Source organism: Protomyctophum bolini (genome assembly GCF_963924005.1).
Source record: "Protomyctophum bolini genome assembly, chromosome: 18".
Classification (NCBI taxonomy): Eukaryota; Metazoa; Chordata; class Actinopteri; order Myctophiformes; family Myctophidae; genus Protomyctophum; species Protomyctophum bolini.
The window spans coordinates 8,627,240-8,652,939 of NC_137879.1; the positions used below are offsets into that span (position 1 = coordinate 8,627,240).

Here is a 25,700-nt window from a genome sequence, read left to right on the forward strand (position 1 = left end):
CTATAAAAATCTAAAAATGACACGGATGCTTTCCCGGTTTCAATGGGCTGACAAGGTGTACATTTCCACAGCTGTACCAGTAAGCAGCATCTCTAATGAAACAATGCAATCAACTATACAATGTCGTGTGCTTGTAAATTCTCATCATCAGGAGGAAGAGCTTTGTCAGTGGCAACGCTTTTACAAGGGGGGGGGGGTGGAGTTAACACAGTAATTATTTTCCAGTCCCTCTCTAATGAGACTTAATAGGCGGGTTAGGTGCACAGACAGCAGCGTGATGGCTTTAACCCATTTTGACCTGAGATCAGATTCTAAGAATGTCTTCTACATCCTGACAGTTTTCTGAAAAAGCTATGTTTCTATGTCAGTGGTTCCTCGATTTTTCAAAAATAGCAGGCCTACAAGCTCGTAGCGCGCCACTCGGTGGCGCGCTACGAGCTTGTAGATGTGCTATTTTTCAATAGCTAAAGCATAACGTAATGCTAACACCAAAAGGGGTTCCCGCAGAAAATGGGTTAATTTGGAGGCAATCACAGCCGGTGAACCCAGGCTCATCAGGGGGTGTCTAACGGATCACCCTGCATGGTCTCCCCGGAAACCAATTTGATACGACGCTCTTTAGGGAGCTGGGTTTTATCTGCAGTTGGAAGGGAGAGATGGCGAAGAAAAAGAAGAAAGAAAAAAAAAAAAACACAATTACCCACAAATTTATCGGAAAAGGCAAGCCGAGGTACAGAGCCAGAACACCATCCTGCCGTTAAGGCCCGGTTTTATATCGTCCCTCTGACGGGAAAGCAGCAGGAAACGATGTGCGATGATGCCTCGCTGGCTGCACCGCAGTGTGGCGAGAGAGAGAGAGAGAGAGAGGGGGAGAGAGAGAGAGGGGGAGAGAGAGAGAGGGAGAGGGAGAGAGAGAGAGAGGGAGAGAGAGAGGGAGAGAGAGAGAGAGAGGGGGGGGGCCTTCCAGGAGTCCACGAGGAAACACAGATGTCTTTTCTCAGCACACACAGGAAGAGACTGTGACGGACGTCAACAAAAGAACAGATAAGATAAACCAGAAAAACAGGACACACACATTGTTGCAACGTGGTGTCGGTGAGAGGACGCTCGGAGGAGCGAGGGAGAAGGGAGAGGAGCATGGAAAGGAGGTAAAGGTGAGCAGGTGCATGAGACACTAAAGGCCTATTCATAGTCTGGATTTTCGGTGGTGAGGTGACCACCGCTCCAGTGGTGAGCTGACCACCGGAGCTGAAATAACATTGAGCGGTATGGTGAGTAAAAACAGAGAGAAGGGCTGGAGCGGTGGCGGTGGTTTGCTCTTCACCGCGGCTCGTGACGTCATGTTGTAGTTCGGTGGTCACCTCAGTGACGTCATGTTGTAGTTCGGTGGTCACCTCAGTGACGTCATGTTGTAGTTCGGTGGTCACCCCACCACCGAAAATCCAGACTATGTATGAGCCTTAAGTGCCCATGAAACACTTTAACTACTAACACTAACTATGTGCCACCCTTATACCTAAACTTCCTTGCCCCTTTTGTAAGCAGTGATGAAAGCTTTTAACCCATTTTGGTGTTTTCAGTATTATGTTACACTTTAAATAAAGCTATTGAAAGCTCATGGCGCTGATTCATAGCGTGGCACCGAGTGTGCTACAAGCTTGTAGATCTGTTTTTTTTTTTTTTTTTTTTATCGTCAAAATGGGGCGCAAATCTTTGAATGTATAATCTTTCACAGCATACGTTTTTAACTCAAATCTTTGCTTCTGGGAAGTCCCTCGCTGGAGCCTGGAACAACATATTTTCAGATGTGGGTCGGGGTAGCCAAATACCTACTATTTTGGGGGAAATTAAAGCCTGGTACCGAGGCTATAGGCTTTCGCTTGACAAAAAGACAATTTGCATACATAATATAACTGAACTTCTGTAAACTCTTCTCGTGAAATTCGGAAGCGCTTCGACTCACAAATGTTTTTGAAATGATGATGTAATGAAATAGTCATCTATATCTACGCAAGTCATTCTATATAGAAGGAGGGGAATCCCAGTAACAACCAATATTCTAGATTAATTTGCATTTTGCAATATCCTCATCGTGGGCCATTTGATAAATATTTGATCAACCTTTGAACAACATTTGATCAACCTTTGAACAACATTTGATCAACCTTTATCCAGACCGCAACACGCACAATGCTGCACCTTCTGATCTGGATCAATCAATAATCGATGAGGCAATATAATATTCTCAGGTGGTGACGTACGCTTTATGTAACATCATATCACGGCAGGAAGTACAATATCACTCAGGTAGTGTTAACCCATTTAGACCTGAGGTCGATTCTACAAATGTCTTATAAATTCTGACAGTTTTCTGGAAGAACCCTATGTTTCTGTGTCAGTCGTTCTCAGACATTTTCATGTCAAGGAGCCCCAGAATTATCTGTATTTGGCTGTGACCCTCATCTGAAAATATGTTGTTCCGGGGACCTCCCAGGAGCACTGTTTTGAGTTCAAAACATTCGCTCTGAAATGATATATTATTCAAAAATAGCAGATCTGCTAGCTTGTAGATCTGCTATTTTTCAACAGCTATACGGCATAACATAATGCTTAAAACACCAAAAGGGGTCCCCGTCAGTAATGGCTTAAGGCAGTCCTGCCAAGAGCACAGGGCAGAAATCACAGTTTATACTGTAGCTGCTCCAAGGACAAAGTAAGCCATAACAACAAGATAGGCTAGAACACAAACAACAGCCACTACTAGTACTAGGCCCAGAGGAGACATCGTATCAAGTACCATAAGTGATGGTAAATATAAAGGTTCGATATAAGCATTGAGCGATCATATCATTTCATCCTCAACCCAACAGTATGACTCTGTAAAGACCCAACCCAGCCAGAACTCCCGGCATCTGGCTGACCTTTTGCACAGCAGCAAAAGGATGCCAATTAATTCATTACCGCTCGCTCCCATTACATATGTTGTGCAATTAGTTCTAATGAGGGCACCAAAAAACAAAAAACTACCTTCAAACGTTTTGGAACTGACTCAGCCAGTCTGCAAGTTTCAATCTGTTTTTTTGTGGCTCCTGCAACAACGTGTACAGTATATACCTCCATGGATAATATGCTACCTAATTACCTGAGATCTCTCATTAGGAGGCGTTCTAGTAATTACCAGACAAGGTCTGAGGTCCCTGGAGAACTGCTTGAAGTTAAGTTACCATGCATGCTCCTAGAGCAGTGCTTCTTAAACTTTTTTTCATTTTAAGGCCCCCAAGGCCCCAACAGTCTACTTGCCAGCCCCTAGACCTAGAGGCCCACAGTGAACCCAGACATGTTGAGTACACCAAGGTTTTATATTAGAAATGTTTGAGTATGGGTCTCCCCAGCAGGTAGAAAGTAGAAACTGCCAAATGCTAACTTGCAATTTTCATAATTGGCATAATATGTTATAAGCCTGGATCCAGCCCAAAGACCCCACCCACTCTCTGAGTGGACTGCGGCTTCAAGAAAGCTACAGTCTGATAATCAGGCTAATAATATGTGACCATACCATTAATAACAACCTATAGAAAGGAAAAATATTCAAAACATCATGCTTAAGTAGCATGTTGACGTGTCAAACTATAGTATGATGCTGAATCCATCGGCCATAGCCGTCATCACATATGTGATGATGTCAGCACATTTGGGCTATGGACGTTTTTAGCCCTATTTTGACTCGTCACATGCTACATAAAGCACCCACCATTAGGCCAATTATGAAAATTGCTCAATCAACATATGCAAGTTTGCATCTGGCAGTTTCTACATGCTGGGCACGGCACCCATAATCAATATTTCTAACATAAAACGTTGGTGTACTCAACATGCCTGCGTTCACTTTCTGGCAAGTGGACAAAATGACAGTGTATACAAAATGGAACCAAATGGACCCCTTCTTGTAAACTCTCAGAGTTACAGGCCTGTAAGGTTGCATTTGGAGAATACAAGGTTTTTCCGCCCTGACAGCAGCGATATTAACCCATTCTGGGAACCCCTTTTGGTGTAGCTATTGAAAAATAGCAGATCTACAAGCTCATAGCGCGCCACCGAGTGACGACTGACATATAGAAACATGGCTTTTTCAGAAAACTGTCAGGATGTAGAAGACATTTTTAGAATCTGATCTCAGGTCAGAATGGGTTAAAGCCGTCAGCTCTTCAGCTCAGGGGGGATAAAAAAAAGTCAAAGTGTCAATGATGGCGAGGAGGAGCAGAGCATCAATAATCAGCGGCAGGAAGAAGGACGTGGGGCCGGTTCAATGATAGACTGTAAGGACACGGCTGACTCCATTCGCCCGGTGCTTCTAAGTGCCGCCCGTCACACTGGAAGCTCCTTCAGAGGAACAGGCGTACAGGCTTTTAACACACGGCTCCATTAAGGCAATGTGGACTGAGGTCGATTAAAAAAAAAAGGCTTCTAAATCCGTTTTTTCTGAAAAACCCATGTTTCTATGTCAGTGGTGCTCAACCTTTTTCATGTCAAGGAACCCCAGAATTATCTCTATTGGGCCACGGACCCCCATCTTAAAATATGTAGTTCCAGGGACCCCCCCAGAAGCAAATATTTCAGTCCAAAATGTTCGCTCTGAAATATATATTCAAAGATTTGCGCCACATTTTCACGACTTTTCAAAAATAGCAGACCTACAAGCTCGTAGCGCGCCACTCGGTGGCGCGCTATGAGCTTGTAGATCTGCTATTTTTCAATAGCTAAAGCATGACATGATGCTATAAACACCAAGAGGGGTTCCCGCCCAGAATGGGTTAATCAGTCTCTCGAAGAACATTGCAATGACAAGGCTGCCCTGACTGGTGAGCGAGTGGGAACGCAGCGTCACGGCTGAGCCGGCACCATTTGTCATGTTGGGGATACCCTAGCTAGCAGAAGTACCACCAAAAGGCCTGTTTTTTTGTTTTTTTTTGTGGTTTCATTTTTACCCAGAAAACTAGGGGAATCGATTCAGCTTTTTTGTCACGATCTGTATCGATTCTCTAGATGACAAGAATCCCAATGAATCCCAATTCATCTTATCGAATGGTGGGACAAGAATGATGATAAAAAAATCTAATTGTAGGTTTCTGGTGATTCCATCCCAGACAGAAACTGAACAAACACAGAAGCCTAATTCAACTGAAAAACATTATATATTTAGTGATGCACCGAATATTCGGCCGCAGAAAATATTCGGCAGAAAATGGCTTAAAAATGAATTTTCTGCCTATTCGGGTTTCGGCCCCAATAGGCAGAAAATATATCACCGAATAGTGTATGCAATTAAATTAATGCATTCAAAAGAGCTGAATAAATGTTTTATGGACCCATAATAGTGATTATTATTTAAGTTAAGTTTTTCCATAACCATTTTTTTTGCCATAAATCAGGTAGCTTTAAGGTACGGCCATGACAGCAATGACAGGAAAAATCATTTTCGGATATTCGGTATTCGGCCAACTGTTTCCTATATTCGGTTTTCGGCCAAGAATTTTCCTTTCGGTGCATCCCTTCCCTACTATATATATATAATTACAGTATATATATATTATATTTCTATTCACTTTTTCAATGTAGTCGTTATGCCAAATTGCCAATACCAAATGTCAAGTCTGTTCAAGTCCCCCATCACGGCCGACCCCTGCAGTAGGTCCTACAGAGAACACAGTCCATGTCTCTTCTTCCATACACGTGACGTCAAGGCCACTTCTTTGTAAAACTCGGAGGACGTGCATGACAATAATATTCCTCCTAGTTCGGAAAGACCTTTTTAAGTGAAAGTGGACAGTACTTTAACCCATTTTGACCCGAGATCAGATTCTAAAAATGTCTGTTTGAAAATGACAGTTTTCTGAAAAAGCTATGTTTCTAAGTCAGTCGTTCTTCGATTTTTCAAAAATAGCAGACCTACAAGCTCGTAGCGCGCCACTCGGTGGCGCGCTATGAGCTTGTAGATCTGCTATTTTTCAATAGCTAAAGCATAACATAATGCTAACACCAAAAGAGGTTCCCACCCAGAATGAGTTAAGCTTATCCAGACTGCCAATAAAAATTGTGTGTTAAAACAGCACGAGACGGAATGGTGGCAATTAACCTCCAGTATAATCCCGCTGCAGTGTAAAATGACCAGGAGGAACCTCCGTTGCCATCTGAGAATAGAACCCAGACTGGTTACTGACCCACCGGGCCAACCCAGATCCAATAATCCATTTGGCCTCCAGGCTCTAAGACCTTGAAATTAACTGACATTCTCCTCTCCTCTCCTCTCCTCTCCAATGGCATACTTCTTTTTTACTTAAGTCTTCTACTTTATCGTCGCTGTCGGGTGGAAACCTTGTATGTCGAGAAAAAACTTTTCAGGAAATGGGGGGGGAAAGAACCTGTGTTCCGATAGATCCGATTTGTCACAAGCTCTTGTTAAAGGTTTTTTTTTCACTGGTTCAATATGTACGAAACCAACAGACCCACTTAACTAGTTTCAATTTAATCGTCAAAAAATTTCACAAATAGCGGAAGTACAAGCTCACAACGCTGCATCAATTTGTGAGCTTGTGTCATTAGCTATTTTGCACTTCATGTGACCACCGCGCTTTGACTTTAGGTGTGCTAACCGTTCAAAACATATCATATAAATAACGGTAGTTATTTATATGATTCATATGATTTATATATCATTCATTTCATTTTTGAACAGGGACAAACGTTTCGGCTATCCAGCCTTCATCAGTGTTAGCTATTTTTGCAACCTTTGCATGACACACTTGAATGACAAAGTTGGGCATTCATTTATAACAACAAAAATAAATATGGAGATACAAGGTTTCTGCTCGACAGCCACGTTATATGTGAGAAGCGCTGGCAGAGGGGGCACTTTGTAAAGAGCCCACATGGGCCTTTGCCGGTTTCTCGGCGAAGCGATCTCGACTGTTTGAAATGCACATTCCTAATTAGACAGAGGACCTTGGGCTTATTGCTTTACGCCGCAGTAGGCCATCAGTGTAAGACTGTGTTTGATCTAATGGCTGTTAACCCATTTAGGCCTGACGTAAAAAATAAAAAATAGTTTTATTAAAAAATCCATGTTTCTATGTCAGTTGTTCTCAATCATATCCATGGCAAGGAACCCCAAATATAATATGACATTGGCCGCCGACCCAGATCTGTAAATATGTTGTTCCAGGGAGGGACCCTCTCAGTAGCAAAGATTTGAGTTAAAAACTCGCTCTGAAAGAACAAATATTCAAAGATTTCAGGCACATTTTCACGATTTTTCAAAAATAGCAGACTTACAAGCTCGTAGCGCGCCACTTGGTGGCGCGCTATGAGCTTGTAGATCTGCTATTTTTCCAATAGCTAAATTATAACATAATGCTTAAAACACCAGCGCAGTTCCGGCCCAAAATGGGTTAATGCAAATCCACTCTCAGGCTGTGGGTGACTTATAAGAGAAGTTTAGTAGAGAAGGCTGTACACAAAGTCCATGATCGTCTAATTTGGTTCCTCAATGCATTGAACAAAAGCCGGGGCATTAAAATACATAATTAAAACTCCACTATTTCAGAGGGAAAGAAGAAAGCAACGGTACCCAAAAATGAATGTATTTCTTTCTTTGTGCATCAATATTTAATACCATTTACGCTACTTCACATTCAGCCTTAACCCATTCTGAACGGGAACCCATTTTGGGGTTTAGCATCGTGTTATGCTTTAGCTATGGAAAAATAGCAGATCTACAAGCTCATAGCGCGCCACCGAGTGGCGCGCTACGAGCTTGTAGGTCTGCTATTTTTGAAAAATCGAAGAACGACTGACATTTTTAGAATCTGATCTCAGGTCAGAATGGGTTAATCAGACCAGTGTGTGTCCAGTGGAAACCTCGTATGAATCTGATCTCAGGTCAGAATGGGTTAAGACTGGTGAATTAGCAATACCTGCCCATTAATGATTTGATTTAATAATAGTTATAGGCAATGATGCAGGGTTTATTTAAGTTTATTGGAGCTTCACAGAGTAGGTAGAGAATAACTTTGCAGTGAGTGCGAAATGGAATTCCAATTTTGAATTCCTCTATTGCAGCGTTTCTCAGAGTGCAGTCCAGGTAAGGTAAGATGACCCTGAGGGTTTCTTGACTGAGAGAGGCCAAATGCTCTGGAATTCTGAGGGGTTACAAATGGAACCACATGGACCCGCACAGGTCCATTTGGTCCCATGTGTACACCCTCAAGAGTTATGGAGGGGGGAGGGTCCTTGAAATTAAAGTTTCAGGACCACTGCTTTATTGTTTATAGAGCCTATAGGTTTAACTCACAGGCTATGGAGCTGTGGTTATTAAACCCATTCTGGACGGGAACCCCCTTTTGGTGTTTTAACTAAAGCATTATGTTATACTTTAGCTATTGAAAAATAGCAGATCTACAAGCTCATAGCGCGCCACCGAGTGGCGCGCTACGAGCTTGTAAGTCTGCAATTTTGGAAAAATCGTAAAAAGGCGGCACAATTCTTTGAATATATATAATTCTTTCAGAGCGAACGTTTTCTTTTTCTTTTTTTCGACGTCAGACATAAATGTGGTTAATAGGCTGCGTGTGGCTTCACCAGCTCTGTGGTTCATTTACATGCTGCTTATGACAGACGTGTGAACCTCATTTTGTGACCCTAATTTAACTCTGAGAGAGTGCAAAATGTAATGCATCCGTTCAAACTGAGGATCATTTAAAACAAATGCCACCTTATCCTCTTTGTTGCTACAGACAAAAGGTAAAGAATAAAGATACATCGGTGACAGTATGAGATGTCTTTCATGAGCTACATCGGTGAGATAAGAAGGATTTAATCTCTGAACTAACAGGCACATTAACAGAGCTGTCACTCAAAAAACACCTCTGGGGCGCTCCCACATCTGAGCCCAGCTTTGACTCCATCATGTATTCAGCTGAATACACACACACACACACACACACACAGTCACACACACACAGTCTCACACACACACACAGACAGTCACACACACAGACAGTCACACACACAGTCTCACACAGACAGTCACACACACACACACACACACACACACACACACACACACACACACACACACACACACACACACACACACAAAAGGCCATTTCATCAAATGCCAGCCGTGCTGAATGGCTGCACCGTCACGCCAATCCTTGGCCAATTAACTAGTGGCAGCCTGCAACCAATGACCGACTATTATCCCCAAAAGCAACCCACCTAACCAGCCTCCATCGCCACACTATTTAAAATGTGAATAATATTATGACAATGGCCTCAATTTGATATAAATAATGTCAACACCTTAAAAAGAGAGAAGAGAAGAGGAGTATCCGGATCCTTCTCTTTTTATCATGTTTTGATCCCGTTTTTGATCCGTGTGAGCACCTTTTCATCATCATCACATCCTGCTACCTCCATTGAGCACCTGGTTACTGGTTAGTTCCTCTCTCTTCTCAATGTCAACACCTTAAATGACTTGAAGAGCCACACACAACTAAACCGTAGGGCCATACCTTCTCCTGAAATTACAGGGCAAAACCCACTGTGTCAGAACAATGTCTTGGGCAATGCAAGTAATGCATAAATAAAGAAAGAAAAATCTAAATATGTTGTTCCCGGAACCCCCAGAAGCAAAGATTTGTGTTTAAAAATGTTCACTTATTAAAAGTAATAAGATTTAGAAAAAAGTTCATAGCTTACTGTTGATCTGATTTGTTTTACTAGATGAAGTAGAAAATATGGTTAAAGTGGTTAAAATGATTGTTATGCTATAAGATTCAAGATTCAAGATTATTTCATTGCCATGTCAACAGAGTTGATTGGAATTTGTTTCAGTGACATTCATTCCAGTAACGGGGGACAGAGACAACAATTTGAACTACACAGCTGCAGCCATTATTTCGACGCTGCCCTATAACATTTAATAACTAATTATGCTGGGTGGGGACCCCCTGGAACCCTCCCAATGACCACTGGTCACTGGTCTATCCAACGGAGAGGAGAGAGAGACACACACAGTCATTCATGATGAGAGTTTACCCTCCAGAACTGGTCCTTTTAGGCCCACGTGGCCAATGAGTTGACCCGGGGAAGTAGAGGGGTCACGCGGTGTGGGCTGGCCGGCTGTCTGACTGGCTGGCTGACTGACTGGCTGACTGACTGGCTGGCTGGCTGGCTGGCTGACTGACTGACTGGCTGACTGACTGACTGACTGACTCACCCCCTGACAGCCTGGCTGGCAGCAGCATCCGAAGGCAGCTCAGCTGCCACCCTCGTCACCAACCAACCAACTGTCCTCCATCTGCTGGAGGAAAGCCTCAATCACACTGGTGGGTATTAAACGTAATCTATACACACACACACACACACTCAACCATGTCCTCCGCGAATAGGCTATTACGCTGCCTCTAATAATTACTTTTACAAACCCAGTGGTGCCGGGCAATAGTATAGTATAGAAGCGACTTCGGCAAAGACGTACAGTAGCACCCGAGGAAAGGTGTGACAATAATATTGAGGACAATAAAATGTCTAACTGCCCGCGGCGACCGCAGAGTTTGTTAGGTGTGTCTAATAGAACGGACCTAATCCGTCACTCGTGACTTAAATGTACGACACCTCATAATATACTGGGTGTAGACATTGGTGGCAGAGCCAATACCATCGGTTCTGCCTCGCACACACATAAATTAAACACACAAACCACTACCGTCGTATGTAAACGGCCTACTTAATGTAGCGTCCAGGGGGAAGGTTAAATATTTCATTGCGGCAGCCAAACTGTTCATTATGTAATAATAATGACCCAAGTCGATGGCAGTGACCTCAGTTTTCCCGGTGACATGTCACACACCATTAGCCATCTGTAAGGTCACAGAGGGCATCCCAGCAGGCCTTCTCTCTGTCTGTCGGACAAAGCCCAAGCTGCTTGGCACAACCCTCCATGATAGGGAGGGAGGGAGGGGGTGGTGGGGGGCCTGGTGATGGGGAGGGAGGGGGTGGTGGGGGCCTGGTGATGGGGAGGGAGGGAGGGGGTGGTGGGGGCCTGGTGATGGGAAGGGAGGGGGTGGTGGGGGCCTGGCAAAGTACAGAACCCTCCATGATAGGGAGCATGATGGGGAGGGGGTGGTGGGGGCCTGGCCAAGCACTCTCTCAGCTCCCAGCGTACCCACAAATACACTAGTACACTATGTGCACACACACACACACACACGCGCATGCAGCTGTCATGAGATATTTACTTGACAATTAATTGCGCACAGCTGTCATGAGATATTTACTTGACAATTAATTGTCATACGAATAATTGTGATTGAATGATTTAAATGTGTTTTGGGGCTTGAATATAAATCCAAATTTAGATTGGACATTTCTGTTGCCACAGTAAAAATTGGACCGGCACAAATACGTTGAAGAACGGACTGACAATAACCCGGTACCAATAATCAAAATAAGTATTATGGCCAAAACAACAGGCCATATTTATTCATTTTATACGTGAAAAAATAAATAGCCACTCTTAACTGGTTTATTATCAGTCATCTTTGAGGGCACGGCTGCTCTAGTACCTGTCAAGAAGATCGTCTAGAAAACTATTTAGATCACCGGCCGGTATCAGGTGGTGAGTGTTCAAAGGCTAGACAAGAATCTTTTCATGAAGACAACATCGTCCCAATTAGGTGCATATTATACGTTAACAAGAACAACAGGGGTCTGATATAATGAGCCGGTTACAATGACAAAGAGACCAGACGAGTCTGAGACAACGTCAGTAGAAGTAAACTGTACATTCTTATTAAATCAATATAGCTGTCCCACGTGTTTTGGTGTCAAATTTGGAATGAAAAATCTGGTTTATCATCAGTAAATGTGACTGTGAGCTTGTAGATCGGCAACGTTCACTATATTTCAACAGATTAAGTTACACAGACAAAATAAACAACAATTATACAAAAGAATTGTGATTATTTCAAATAATTGCGATCAGGCGATAATAAATAATGTATGTAATTATTGTGACAGGCTCACTCACAAATTCACATGTAATTGAACGCGCACACACACACACACACACACACACACACACAGTCACACACACAGTCACAAAGCCAGGTGTGTGTATGCTTTTGCATCGCCCCCTCCTTCCCCACACACGTCCTGCTGAGTTTTGACGGGCTGCTAAGGAAGACAGTCACGTCCCAAACTAACACACAACGAGGTTTAGAGAATGGGTTTTTTCCACTATTTACAGAAAGGAATTGTGTCAGGAGGAGAGAACGGGAGTGGGAACACATGATAGTATGCTTTGCCCCGTTCAGATCTCCTGCTGAGCCAATCAAAGGAACCGATGGGGGGAAAAGGAACTGGAACAGTAACACATGCAACCAGTTGCTGGCTGCATTCGACTACTATACGGTTACTCTATGCCAGGGTTTCTCAAAGTGGGTGCTGTCCGTGGCACCCTAGGGCGCCGTGAAGCAAGTCTAGCCCATTTAGGCCTGACGTCGAAATTTAAAAAAACGTTCGCTCTGAAAGAGTTTATACCTATTCAAAGATTTGTGCCGCATTTTTACGATTTTTCTAAAATAGCAGACCTACAATAGCAGACCTACAAAATAGCTGATCTACAAGCTCATAGCGCGCCACCGAGTGGCGCGCTATGAGCTTGTAGATCAGCTATTTTGCAATAGCTAAAGTATAACAGAATGCTTGAAACACCAAAAGGGGTTCCCACCCAAAATGGGCTAGGGGAGCCGCAGAATACAATTTATCCTCCGTTTCTCTTCAGTCTAACCACTTCAAACGCTCTGTGCCACAACCAACCCTCCTTATACCACAGATGTGAACTTGTAGATTGTTGGTGAATGTTCGCCCCCAGAATAGGGATGCTATTATGGGGTTCAAATGGTCGAATGGTCAAGGGCGAGGTTATGTTCAATCCGTCATAATGGAAACTATACTATTCTCTCGTGTTTTCCTCGTGACACATACTGTATCTTAGGGGAGAAAAGATTTACATATTTACGTACCGTAATATGTCATGAATGTAAGGTGCTATAAAGCAACAATGTAATTCAGGCGGTGCCATGGATGAAAAGCAGAGATTAAAATAGGGTGCATGTTGCATGCCAAAACGCAGTTTATAAGTTAAGGGACGCAATACAACAACGACCTCTGCATCCACGGGATGCACTACTGTACTACTGCACTGTTTTCTATTCTAGTTAATTTTGCTAGCTTTAGTTATACTAATCATTTCTTCTTCTGTTTTCTACAGGAATATAACCATATTATAATTTTATAACCATATAAAATGAAATGGGAGTTAAATGCTGCAATTTGTAAAAATGGCAAAATATGACTCCGAACGTTGTTGAAGCGGGACTCATCAAATGTCCCTGGGACTCATCTAAAAGACCATCCCTGCATCCCGGGACTCATTACATTGAAAACCTATTTACATCACTGGAAAAGGTTAATTTACAGGGGTGACCTGAGCCAAAGAAGTTTGACTACTGCTGTAGGATATTTGGATTAATAAATCAAAGATATAAAGTCAAAGACGACATTACAACATAGAGATGACGGACATCACAGGCTGTTCACAATCAAGTCTGAGATTCACATTTGTTTTAGGGAATTTGAAGAAATCTAACCCAACACGACTACATACATCAGATCTGTATTAGGAAGAAAGGGAAAACAGATCAGGGGAAAAGTGTGGGCTCTCTTATTTTAGAAAAGTGACAGACTGTGTTTCATTTATACATTATTGTCAATGTAGACGATATTAGATAGAGCCATGCTTTTCCACACCATTCCTCCATGGCTCAAAACAAAATGTTTAGAATAATAACATAGCTTTTTCAGAAAACTGGATGTAGAAGACATTTTTTGAATCTGATCTCAGGTCTTAAACAACGCCACCGCCCGTCACAGACTGATGCTGAGAGAACGTTAAATGAAAGTATTTTCTGTTTTATTTCTTATTTTTTTCCGCATAATAGAAAAAGTGTTTGTCAGTATCTATGTTCTGGTTGTCTTGGGGGTTTTTTTTACATTCAGCAGAGAACGCATTTGAAACCATTTTGGGATTAATATGATTTTTTTTCCCAGGTTGACGTGTTTCATTAACTTCTGCCAAAAAACACAAAAAGAAAAACAGTCGACAGTTTAATAATTGTAACAAAGAAAATATGATATCTTTTGGAAAACGCACTCTCAATCCGCCTCTCCATGCGGCTCTACTCTGCAATGAGACACATGGCTGCTCAGTAATGCTGGATATGATTGGTGGTGGCGTGTGGAGACAGTGGCAGACATTGTCGCCCTGACAAAGAGCCTTTGTGGTGCGAGTTGACACATAAATGTGGGTGTGAGCGCGTGTGTGTGGTCGTCTGTGACAGCCCAAGAGAAAATGGGACGGCATGACTCTGTCTTCCTTATCCCATTTAGACCCCAGTTAAAAAAAAACATTCACTTTGAAAGAATATATTATATTCAAAGATTTGTGCCGGCATTTTCATGATTTTTCAAAAAGCAGATCTACAAGCTCATAGCGCGGCACTCGGTGCTGCGCTATGAGCTTGTAGATCTGCTATTTTTAAATAGCTAAAGTATAACGTAATGCTTAAAACACCAATGGGGTTCCCTTCCCGCCCATAATGGGTTATAGTGGCCCGGCAGGGGCAGCAAGGCAAACGTCAACACGTCATGCATGTCACCTGGCTTAGTGGCAGTTATATACAGTTATATATACCGTACACTAGACCTTACCCGTTCTGAATATATAAACACCAAATTATAGTTAGTTATAGCGCCACCACGAGGCCGACTGATTTAATAATTATTATGAACCTCCCCGCCAAGTGTTGTGACTGTAGCTCCGACGGTTTTCTGAGAGAAAAATACTTGATGTGAGTTTGCAATTTTTGTAAGTGGACGGGTAATTTCAATGCACTAATACATTAATTATTAATCAATAATTTGTTAAAGTGAAAAAAAGGGCTTCTTTAAGACCTTTGTAATATTATGGTCAATGCCTGTGTGAACAGTTGGAGCGATTGGTGCAGGCAGTGAGGAGCTACGACAGTGTTTCATTCACTCAGACATTGAGTGAATTATAGTATGATGATGATATAATCTAGAGGCCCGCCCCTACTGTTCATTTTAATGGAAGTTGCTCAGTGGCGTTTTGAAGCACTCGTAGCACTTCATTAAAAAATAATCTTCGATTTGACCAACATTTGGTCAGCTTTGGCCAGCCACTTGTGTCCCCATTAAAAGGGACACTTCACCCTTTTTGCAAAAGAATATATGTTAATGTTTAGAAGATGTAGAACACTTTCCTGTGGATTCCTGTGGATCTAAAAAAAACACATATTACACACATAAAGACTTATGTGTGTAATATGTGTTTTTTTTAGATATTTTAGATTTTAGCAGTGAGCCCAGTGTCTCTGATGTCATGGTACACTGGACTCACTTCCTTCCTGGACTACAATTCCCATAATGCTTTGGTGCACTGCTCCTCCTTGTGGATAGGGGGAGGGCTGTCTTACTGAGACAACATTTGGTCCAGGAAGTAAGTGAGCCCAGTTAAGTGGGCAGTTAATCTTTTTATGTGCTAAAAGATTAACATGTCGCTTAGATTTTTATGGCATGCCATTAATGACAATGTCAGACATTATTATCTCAGCTGCAACCCCAGTGGTGTAAAACGTATATACTTGAGAGCAAATAGAAAACCCTGATTGTAAGCGGTAAGTAGGCTTACTTAATACTTTCATATCTTATCTAATCCTAAATACAAGAAGTACAGTAAGTGCTTAATCAAAAGTCTCTTTTGCAGAATGAGGTATATACAAAAGTACAATGGAATGGATTTGATATCACTTGCAGCACAACGAAGAACTCACAGATCAAAAGCAGACACTTGACCTTGAATATATATCAAAGTCCTGGAAATAAATAAAAAGTTTGAAGAATCACCGACTCTTAGACCACAGAGCAGGCTATTTATTTCTCCACTGGTAATAATGTCACAAAGATAGATTAATCTGATTTGTTTCCATTCCATGTCTTTTCTTTTTCCACAAGTGTGCCGTTATATGGGAGGGGGGGGGGACAATTCAAGGCCATCTCACCAACCAACGCCCAAAATATATGCCTGTGACTGATTAAATAAATAAGCAGGCTGTCATTTCTTTCGTCCACAGCCATCGCGCAGGCAAGCGAGAGATGCGGGGACTATTGAAATGTGCGGCTCGCTCGTCGCAGGTAATACCTAATTCCCTCTCAAAATGAATAATAACTGTGTCGTCCCCCTGACCTCCAAACGGAGACAATGAGAAAGATGGCTGAAGCAAAAGTGACCATGACAAATGAATGCCAAGATGAACACTGAAGCCCATTAAAGATCTGCGTCTCTCTGTGTGTGTGTGTGTGTGTGTGTGTGTGTGTGTGTGTGTGTGTGTGTGTGTGTGTGTGTGTGTGTGTGTGTGTGTGTAAAGACGAAAATATTACATCTATAAATAACCTAAATTGCCACGTTCAGGTTCAATAAAATAACGTGAAATCAAAACACACACACGACCAAAATCCAATTGAAGGTCGATCAACAATTCTGTTGGAAGCCAAGAGATCCATAATGAATCTCAGGGTGCATTGTTGTGTAAACTGGCCTAAATTATGATCCCCGTGGAAGCCAATTGGCGCATGTCGTCTAAATACCGAGTAATTAGAGCGGTCCGGTTTGCACAGGGGCTGCTGTGTGTTGACACAGTACGCCATGCTGTCTCGTAAACACGGCCAACTGCGGAGAAAGAGGAAGCTTCTTTTGTGTACACTACACTGCACAGCCGTGTGACACAGCACGACGTGGGGAGTGTACACAGGGCGACGTGGGGAGTGTACACACTCTTTCGGACGGAGAATAGCCATTTGATGAGCTCACGACGGGTCAATTAGACTCGCTTATCCCATTTTGGGGGCGGGAACCCCTTTTGGTGTTATGCTTTAGCTATTGAAAAATAGCAGATCTATAAGCTCATAGCTTGTAGGTCTGCTATTTTTTTAAACATACGACTGACATAGCAACATAGCTTTTTCAGAAAACCGTCAGGATGTAAGAAGAAATTTTTTTTAATCTGATCTCAGATCAAAATGGGTTAATTCAAGTGGGAATGAACTTTGGGCAAAGTAGAGCATGCCCTGTACAATATGCCCAAAGGGCAAGTGTCACCTTCGTGTCAACCCGTGTGGGAGTAAAGGTGTTGTACTTGATGATCACACAAGAGAATTGCACTCAAGTTCACACAAACTGGCCAGTGAACCAAAATAAATGCTACAAAAAGGTAAACACACAGCAGCTACGTTATGCGCAGTGTTGATATTTGATCATACAGCTCTGCATTGAGAGGCAAACAATTTCTGTATTGTCTTTTGTATTTATGAGCAAAGAAACAAGGTTTACCCAAAAAAAAAAAACTTCACCACCTCGACTTTTACACAAAACTTTTACTATTTACAGCACCTCTCCTGGAAGAAATAACAAAAACAAACCACCTCTATCCATCATGCCCGTCTACAAGTCCTCTGCTGCTCTGTCATTCTCACCAGGTTCTCTTCCCATTAAATCCGGCGTTTGATTTCACTTCAGTAAGAGGCGCCCTTTGTCTCACAATTGCTGTCAGCTCAGCTCTTGTCTCAGACTATATTTAAAGGACATGGGCGGTAGAGGCAGGTGCTGTCATCATCACACACCTCCTCAGCGCTTGTAGATTGTGTCGCTGGAAGGGGTTCTGAATGATGTTGGAATTAATAGCAACGCCGCTGGGCCTCTCTTTCTCTCTCAGCTCACGTCTGCTAATGGTCTGCTCTGTTCTGCAGAGATGCTTAACCCATTTAGGCCTGAAAGAAATGTCTTCTAAATCCTGACAGTTTTCTGAAATACCCATGTTTCTAGGCCTATATCACTCAATATGTCATGTCAAGGACCCCAAAAATGATCTGTAATTGGCCTCCGACCACCATCTGAAAATATGTTGTTCCAGGGACCCTCCAGAAGCAAAGATTTGAGTTAAAAACGTTTGTTCTGAAATAATATGTTCCAAATTTGAGGCACATTTTCACGATTTTTCAAAATTTGCAGACCTACAAGCTCGTAGCGCGCCACTCGGTGGCGCGCTATGAGCTTGTAGATCTGCTATTTTTCAAAAGCTAAATTACTGTATAACATAATGTTTATAACACCAAAAGGGGTTCCCGCTCAAAATGTGTTAATAGAAGTGTGTAACCACCACGATGATAGCCGGCGACAGAGCATTCAAAAACATAATTTCCATTTACTGAATCAAAAGCCACCCTCGAGAATATCTGCCATCATCATCGTATTAAAAAGAAAAAAGGCAATAAAGATGACTCATTCCACGCTCTCAGATCCCACCGTCTCCCTGTTGTTTGCCTATTATTTCACACCAAATAGCTTCATTGCTTTATGGGGAGGGTAGAACACTAGGCAGGGAATATTTAAAACACGTGGAGAGAATTGATGTAGTAACTGGAGAGACTGTGACTTTTAATTGCTACCACATTGCGCTGTGCTTACTGTTGCATTTGTGGGTGGGAGTCGGGAGGTGGTTTTCTTGTGCTTTAGGGTGGGGGCTTCACACATTACTTGTGGGCTGCGTGAGGCTGCTGTAGACAAAGTGGCCGTCTCTAATGTGTCATTCAATTTGCAACTTGTTGCAATGGAAAACAAGTCCAGTCTAGAGATGTACCAATGAGACATTTTGGCCAGTATCGATATATCCGATATAATTAAATAAAATATATACATAAAAAAACATGCTTCTTGATTATTCAATTACCGGCAACCTATGCAAGCAAGATTAAGTCAGTGAGTTTGGTTATTTGCCCTGCTTCTGGCAAGACAAGTAGCCCAACAGCTTTTAGGGTGCAGGCACACTTCTGCGTCAAGAAAACGCCTAAAGCAGGCATCTCTTCTCTTCCAGGTTTTGAAGTCAGTGATATCGGTTATTTGCCCTACTTCTGGCAAGACAAGAAGTAGCCTAACAACTTTTAGGGAGCAGGCATCTCTTCCAGGTTTTTAAACAGCTGGCGGATGGAAAGGACGCTAGTGCACGGCTTCAACTTGTAGCGTGGCCGGGTAAAGCGTTTCCGGGGGATTGTCCATGCTGCAAGTTGAAGGCGTGCACTAGCGTCCTTTCCATCCACAAGCTGTTTAAAAAACCCGGAAGAGACGCCTTGTCTAGGCGTTTTGTTGTCGCTCTTGATGCGAAAGTGTGCTTACACCCTCCCTTACAATGTCCCACAGGAAGCAGCATTTCCTTACTGACCACAGTGACCAGTGCTACAGCTGAGAGCAGCCTAAAGCAGTGCTTGGTAGAACAGAAAGCATTGTCCAGTGAGTGCAGTCTGTGCAGTCACTCACAGCATTGGTTCTATTCGGAGTTGTAATTACCGGTAAACGGTAATGCTAAATTAATAAGCAAAATTACAAAGGTTGCTGCGTGCTGAGGGATGGAAAACCTCTCTCATTGGGTACAGTACATTCTGAGGGCATGTTTATACTTTGACCTCCACAGAAATACTATGTAGGGAGTAAGTCCGTTGATCAGTGTCAATTGGATGGATGCATTGCCAAAACAAACAAATTAATGAGACATGCAATCAAACGGGAAGGATTACCGATTGATTAATCAAACAGCTGGAAAATGGCCAAAAGAATACAGGCTTTCCTATAAATCTCCACGACACAAGAGCAAGTGCCCTTCAAAATGCTCCTTTGACTCCTATTATTTAGGCTCTGTCAAATGCCACTTGACAGGACAAGATTGATTTATTGACCATCTCTTTCGGCTTGTTTGATCATTTGACTTGTCTGTGTACATTGGTCAGATGAAAAGTGGGTCCTTGAATCAAGCACAAATGTATAGGCTATACTGTATGTACACATATATTATATTTGTACATTTTTCACTTATGATGGCATGCCAAAAATAGGGACGCCAGATTGAAAGAGGTTAACCCTTAGGAGTGTAAAACCTTTAGTCATAAGTCCATGTTGAGGAGTTCAACTGACACTCAGGATCTCGCTGTGTAATCAATCATCATCAACTTAAGAAGTGCAGCCGTCTCGTCACCGTTGCAATATTTGTTTCCGTCTAGTCATGAAACAGCCTCCGTTTGACTGAACGCAGGCTGACAAGCAGCATGACAGGCATTCTGCACATTCCACTGGAACAGAACAGAAGGTATTCCCAAGATCAGGGAATTTGAGCTCCAGCCTCCGGGCGTTAGGCGGTTACCCGTAAACAATGCCAACAACAACTCCCCTGGTTAGGGTGGATGCCAGAGGTATCGCGAATGGGAGTTTCGGGTCACAGTCGGCCGTCACCGCCTGCGTATGAACAACAACAACACTCTCCTTTATGAGCGGAGAGTAACTTCCTTGTCCTCTCTCACTTCCCCCCATTAGTACACTTCAGAGAATAGATGAAAGCTGACATGTCTACAGCAGGCAGCGGAGAACTACGATCGTAGGCCTGCTGCCGTTGATGCAACAAGCCAAAAAACATCTAATCTCTAATCAGAATTGCCGTTTTATCAGGGGAGGTCACAGAACATCATCTCTCAAGTCTGAACCGTGGGAGTAAACACTTAAACCTTACATAACTAATTGACCGGACCTCTCTCATCTTTTTTTCCTGCATCATTTTGACTAGGTGCTTGAAAAGCGCCTGGACTACATTTGCACTCACCACCGTAAGGACGGCCGTACTGGACACTTTTTCATGATTGGCTGCCTCTAGCCCATAGTCTGAAGAACGGCATGAAAAACCCATACTCTGAACACCGCAATGCAGAGTGATGTGGCAACAGAAGCTAAAGTTATGAGCTAACTGGAGCTAGAGGAAAGCCATAACAAAACACAGTGAGTGAACTTTAAGAAAAGAATGTCGGAAACGAACGAACACGGGCGCTACAACAGCAGTTGCACCTGGCAGTTATGACTGAGTCATTCTCGTTTCCCTCTCTACACTTGACAAAAATAGCAAGTCTATAAGCTCACAACCAGGTGAGCTTGTAGATCGGCTATTTCCTGTTGGCTGTAGAATGCAGACACTCGTGTTCATGTGCTCAAAAGCATGTAAAGGCCTATACTTATTCATAGTCCAGTTCTCGGGGGAAGAGGTGACCAAGTGGTGGTTTAGTAAAAACAGAGAGATGTGTTGTGTGAGCGGCGACCACCGCGGTGTGACGGCATGTCTCCAGTTTTGGCTGCTACTAGGACACTTAAGACCTATCAGTCCAGTCTGGACTGATAGGTCTTAAGTGTCCTAGTAGCTGTTTAACAGTACATAGAGACAGAGCCACCCCTCAAATTAATAAACCATAATTTAAACCTGCTAGCCTAGCATCATGACAAATGGCTTTATTATCACAGACTAGATGTCATACATAGGCACTACCAATTACCAATGCACTTGAGTTCTGATAGTTATCTGGCACTTTGAAAAAGGCCCCAGAGAGAGAGAGAGGAGAGAGACACAAACAAACTGTCCCCACACTTGATAATGAAGCGACTGGAGTCAGTGGCTTGGGGAGAGTATATAGCAAATAATAACGTCGTGACAAAACGTGGCTGACAGAAATAGATTCACCCAGTGGGTGCCGTGAACACAAGAGGTCTCCCAGGCCCCTCATTAGCACCGCCCGGTCACCACAGGGTACTTTCAAAGGGCTGTGTCTGCGTGTGTACACCCCTACCGATGCTTCCACGCCACTGATGTGGTCGTGGCGGGCGGCTTCTCTTTTCACCCATGACTCATCATCTGCGCCAGCGTTCTGTTCCCTCCAATCCATCCCCCAGGAGATGTTCTCCGACTTCTCCAGTCCAACTTCGCATGTTTTACTTAAGTAAAAGTATCAATACCCTTAGCCTAGTTAGTGTCTATGTAGTCAGAGTACAAGTTCGGTATTCAAAATCTACTTTAGTAATTAAGTACAAAAGCATTGACATCAAAATGTACAGTACTTAAAAGTACCAATAGTAAAAGTACTCTTTATGCAGAATGTCTCATTTCACAAGTTCAGTATGTACACAAGTCTTTTGCAAATAGCCAAAGTATATATAATGCTGAAGTGGTTAATGCATGTTTTGTGATAATAATCTAAATCTACAAAGTAACTAGTAGGCCTACTTCAAGTTTTCAAATAGTGGAGTAAAAGTGCAATATATTTGCCTCTGAGATGTAGTGGAGTAGAAGTACAAGTATTGAAAATTGGCAATACTCCAGTAAGGAAAAGTTACCTCAAATGTGTACTTAAGTACAGTACTACTACTTGAGTAAATAAATGTACAAAGTTACTTTAGTTTACACCATGCAGTCATGACTCATGCACTGTCGAACCTCTACTTTCCGAAGATATTCGAAACCTATACTCAGACGATCATTATCACCGGGATAATATGAAGTGTGTGTTCTCTAGGTTAATGCACAGTTTGCAAACACTTGTGTGTGCAGAGGGAGAGTGGGAACCGTCTATACTATATACGCCACAAAATAAAGCCCCAATGTGACTACAAGGCCCGTCACGTTGGGCGTGCCGCTGGACCCGGTCTGGAAATGACAGAGTTTATAATCAGGAAGCGGCGGCGGGGTGGTGAGGTAAGGTGGGGGAAAAAAACTAGGATTTTGTAACGCCTGGGATTCGAACTCGGGTCAAAGGGATATCCCTAGTATGAACCAGGGGATTCTAACTCGGGTCAAAGGGATATCCCTAGTATGAACCAGGGGATTCTAACTCGGGTCAAAGGGATATCCCTAGTATGAACCAGGGGAACCAGGGGCGGGAACCCCTTTTGGTTTTAGCATTGTGTTATGCTTTAGCTATTGAAAAATAGAAGATCTACAAGCTCATAGCGCGCCACCGAGTGGCGCGCTACGAGCTTGTAGGTCTGCTATTTTTGAAAAATGACTGACGACTGACATAGAGACAAAGCTTTTTCAGAAAACTGTCAGGATGTAGAAGACATTTTTAGAATCTGATCTCAGGTCAAAATGGGTTAGACTTTTGAGGCCATCAGGCTGAGGCTCTGAGCCACTTTGATGAATCCCCCACCTCTGGCTTCATCCATCGCATCGTTGGTGGTGCTCACCTAATAATCCACTGTTTCCCAAACAGGGGTTCGAATCGGGACCGTTTTTTGTAAGCCGCGGCCCCGCGAGTGAATACACCCCTCCTTTTTCATAACGTTTTTTTCCATTGAATTTCATGAATAAAATTAAAAACAATCCAAAGACATTCCAAAGATTCCACAAATGTAGGCCAACTCTTAAGTGAAAGTAAAAATAGCCGCAATGTGTTGTGAGCTGGATTTAGAACAGTGGTGTTCTCAAAAAATAAGACACAAGCTCACCTCTGCTAGCTTGTACATCTGCTATTTTTGAACATTTAATAAAAAAAAGTTTGGAAAATGTTGGATCATTTTGAAACACACACAAATCTCTTCTGAGTCCCTGGCTCAAAACATTTTCAGATGGGGGGGGGGGGGGGGATACATATGAGAACTACTGATTTTAGAAGGCATTTGTAGAATCGGCCCCAAGTCCAGTACCATACAGTACTCAAGTAAATATACTTAGTTACTGTAAAATGTCCATTACAGGCAGTATGAGCAGATAGTGAGTGCTGAGAATGCCTCCCCGCATGGAAATTACACCCCTACCACACTGCAAGTTTACATCCTCCCTGGAAACACGTGTAATTTTCCAGAGAATGTTTACTAGTGACATGTAAGGGCTACATATTAGCCTGGAGTTGTTTTGGTTTAGTTTTACGTACTATAGAAAGTAGGCCTATAGCCTAAAGACAGTCAATAAAGAAATCCAGGCAACAACAAATCATAGCCTACTGTAAGCACATCAAATGAGACATGAGACAAGTTGAGAGTGACCCCACCAAATAGGCGCAAATAAAGTAGTCCCTTCTTTAACAGACGTCTTATCGCATTGCATAGAGATAGACCCGCTTATATAGTTACAGTGTGAGTCAATGCTTTACTACTCTCACTCTCAACCGCCAAAAATAAACAAACAATACAAAAGCTAAAACAACGCGTCGCGATAGAATAGTACGACATCAGTTGTTGCGACTCGCGAGTCCCGCCAAACACAACAAACGGCAATCACAAAACGGTTTACAAAAATACAACTTATAGCCCCCGCAATTCCAAACGCCAGGGCCCTCTTTTTGACACAGGAAACACTGTTATAACTAGGCGCGCCTCAACAATTCCCAATCCGCACACACACACTGCCTCTGCCTGTTCCCTCACAAAAGGCTGGGATATCCCTTCTTGTTTTGCATTCATGCAAAACTAGTGGGCAAATAACTTCCAGCTCAGAGATTTGCATTCACCAGTAGATATCGGTCCGATGTGATCACACAACTACAAACCCTCCCCGGGGGGGGGGCAACAACAACAAACACTACGGGATTTGTTTTACAACACAATCACAAATCTTCCCAAACTTGTGCAAATCCAATGCAGACACACACAGCAGCAGCAGCAGCAGTGCTTTACAAGCTAACCGATGGTGTGGTTCCATTGCAAGTTTTTTTTTTTTATCCTACTTACCAACTCCATACTTTTCCTTTTTAGTGGGCACCCAGCGAGACATCCTCGGAGTCAGAACTTCTCCGGATTGACGCCTCGTTGTTAGTTCCAATACCCCCAGTTTGCCGGCCTCTCTTGTGTATGTTGTATGTTTGTTTTTGGGTGAGATTTGTTCAGTTTTCTCCTAGCTCTAGGGAGCTACACCGAGCAGCCATTTTCCACCAGCAGTCCACTGACAGGATGCTCCACAAGGGGGTAGACTGGATCCACAACACTGGAAAAGTTGACAAAAAGAAAAAAGTAGGCGTTTATAAGTTTCACTGTTTCTGCAGTGGCGGAAAGTAACTGAGTGCATTTACTTACTGTACAAATTTTGAGGTAGGCCTACTTTTACTTTACTGGAGTTCAGCCTATTTACATTGTTTTATTTTTACATCTCACTGTGATACTGATATCTCACTATGCAAATATTGCACTTTTTACTCCAATACAATTAATACAATAAAATAAAAGTTTAGTTAAGAAAAGATAAAGTTAAATTGACATAAAATGGAAATTCATCTTTGGCACACCGGCAGTCAGTTACAACAATAAAACATTACAAAAATACACAGGTGCATTAAAATACTATATAAAATGCATTCACATTAATTAACACAGCAACAGTGATCATGAGCAGTGGGGATTAGACTATTTAAACATGTTTTTATTTAAAATGTCCACAGCAGTTGGCACAAACTAAGTTTTGTAACCCTTCTTTTTAGCCATTTTTGCCCTAAGCCTAGCTGCCCGATGGCAACAAGTCAAATTCAGAGTGAAGAGGATGGGTAGAATCATTGTAAATTGGTTATGGAGCGGTTGTATATGTCCTGAAGTTGTAATTGTTTGTCTCCAATGATCTTACTTGCCTGGTTGACTACCTGGGTGAGCTTGTTTGTATCTCTAACGATGTTAAAAGTGAGAACACACTCAGTGAGTGATCTATAGACCATGGTCA

General features: G+C 42.6%; 1 protein-coding gene across 1 annotated transcript in view; it reads right to left on the bottom strand.

Annotated features, from left to right (window-relative positions):
- The window catches only part of dock1 (dedicator of cytokinesis 1), a 458,484-nt gene extending 433,560 nt beyond the window's left edge, over positions 1-24,924 (bottom strand). The window contains 1 exon segment of the mRNA XM_080789704.1: positions 24,725-24,924. Coding sequence (XP_080645830.1) covers positions 24,725-24,767 — 43 coding nt within the window. The 5' untranslated portion in view covers positions 24,768-24,924.
- Positions 24,925-25,700: the final 776 nt, after the last annotated feature.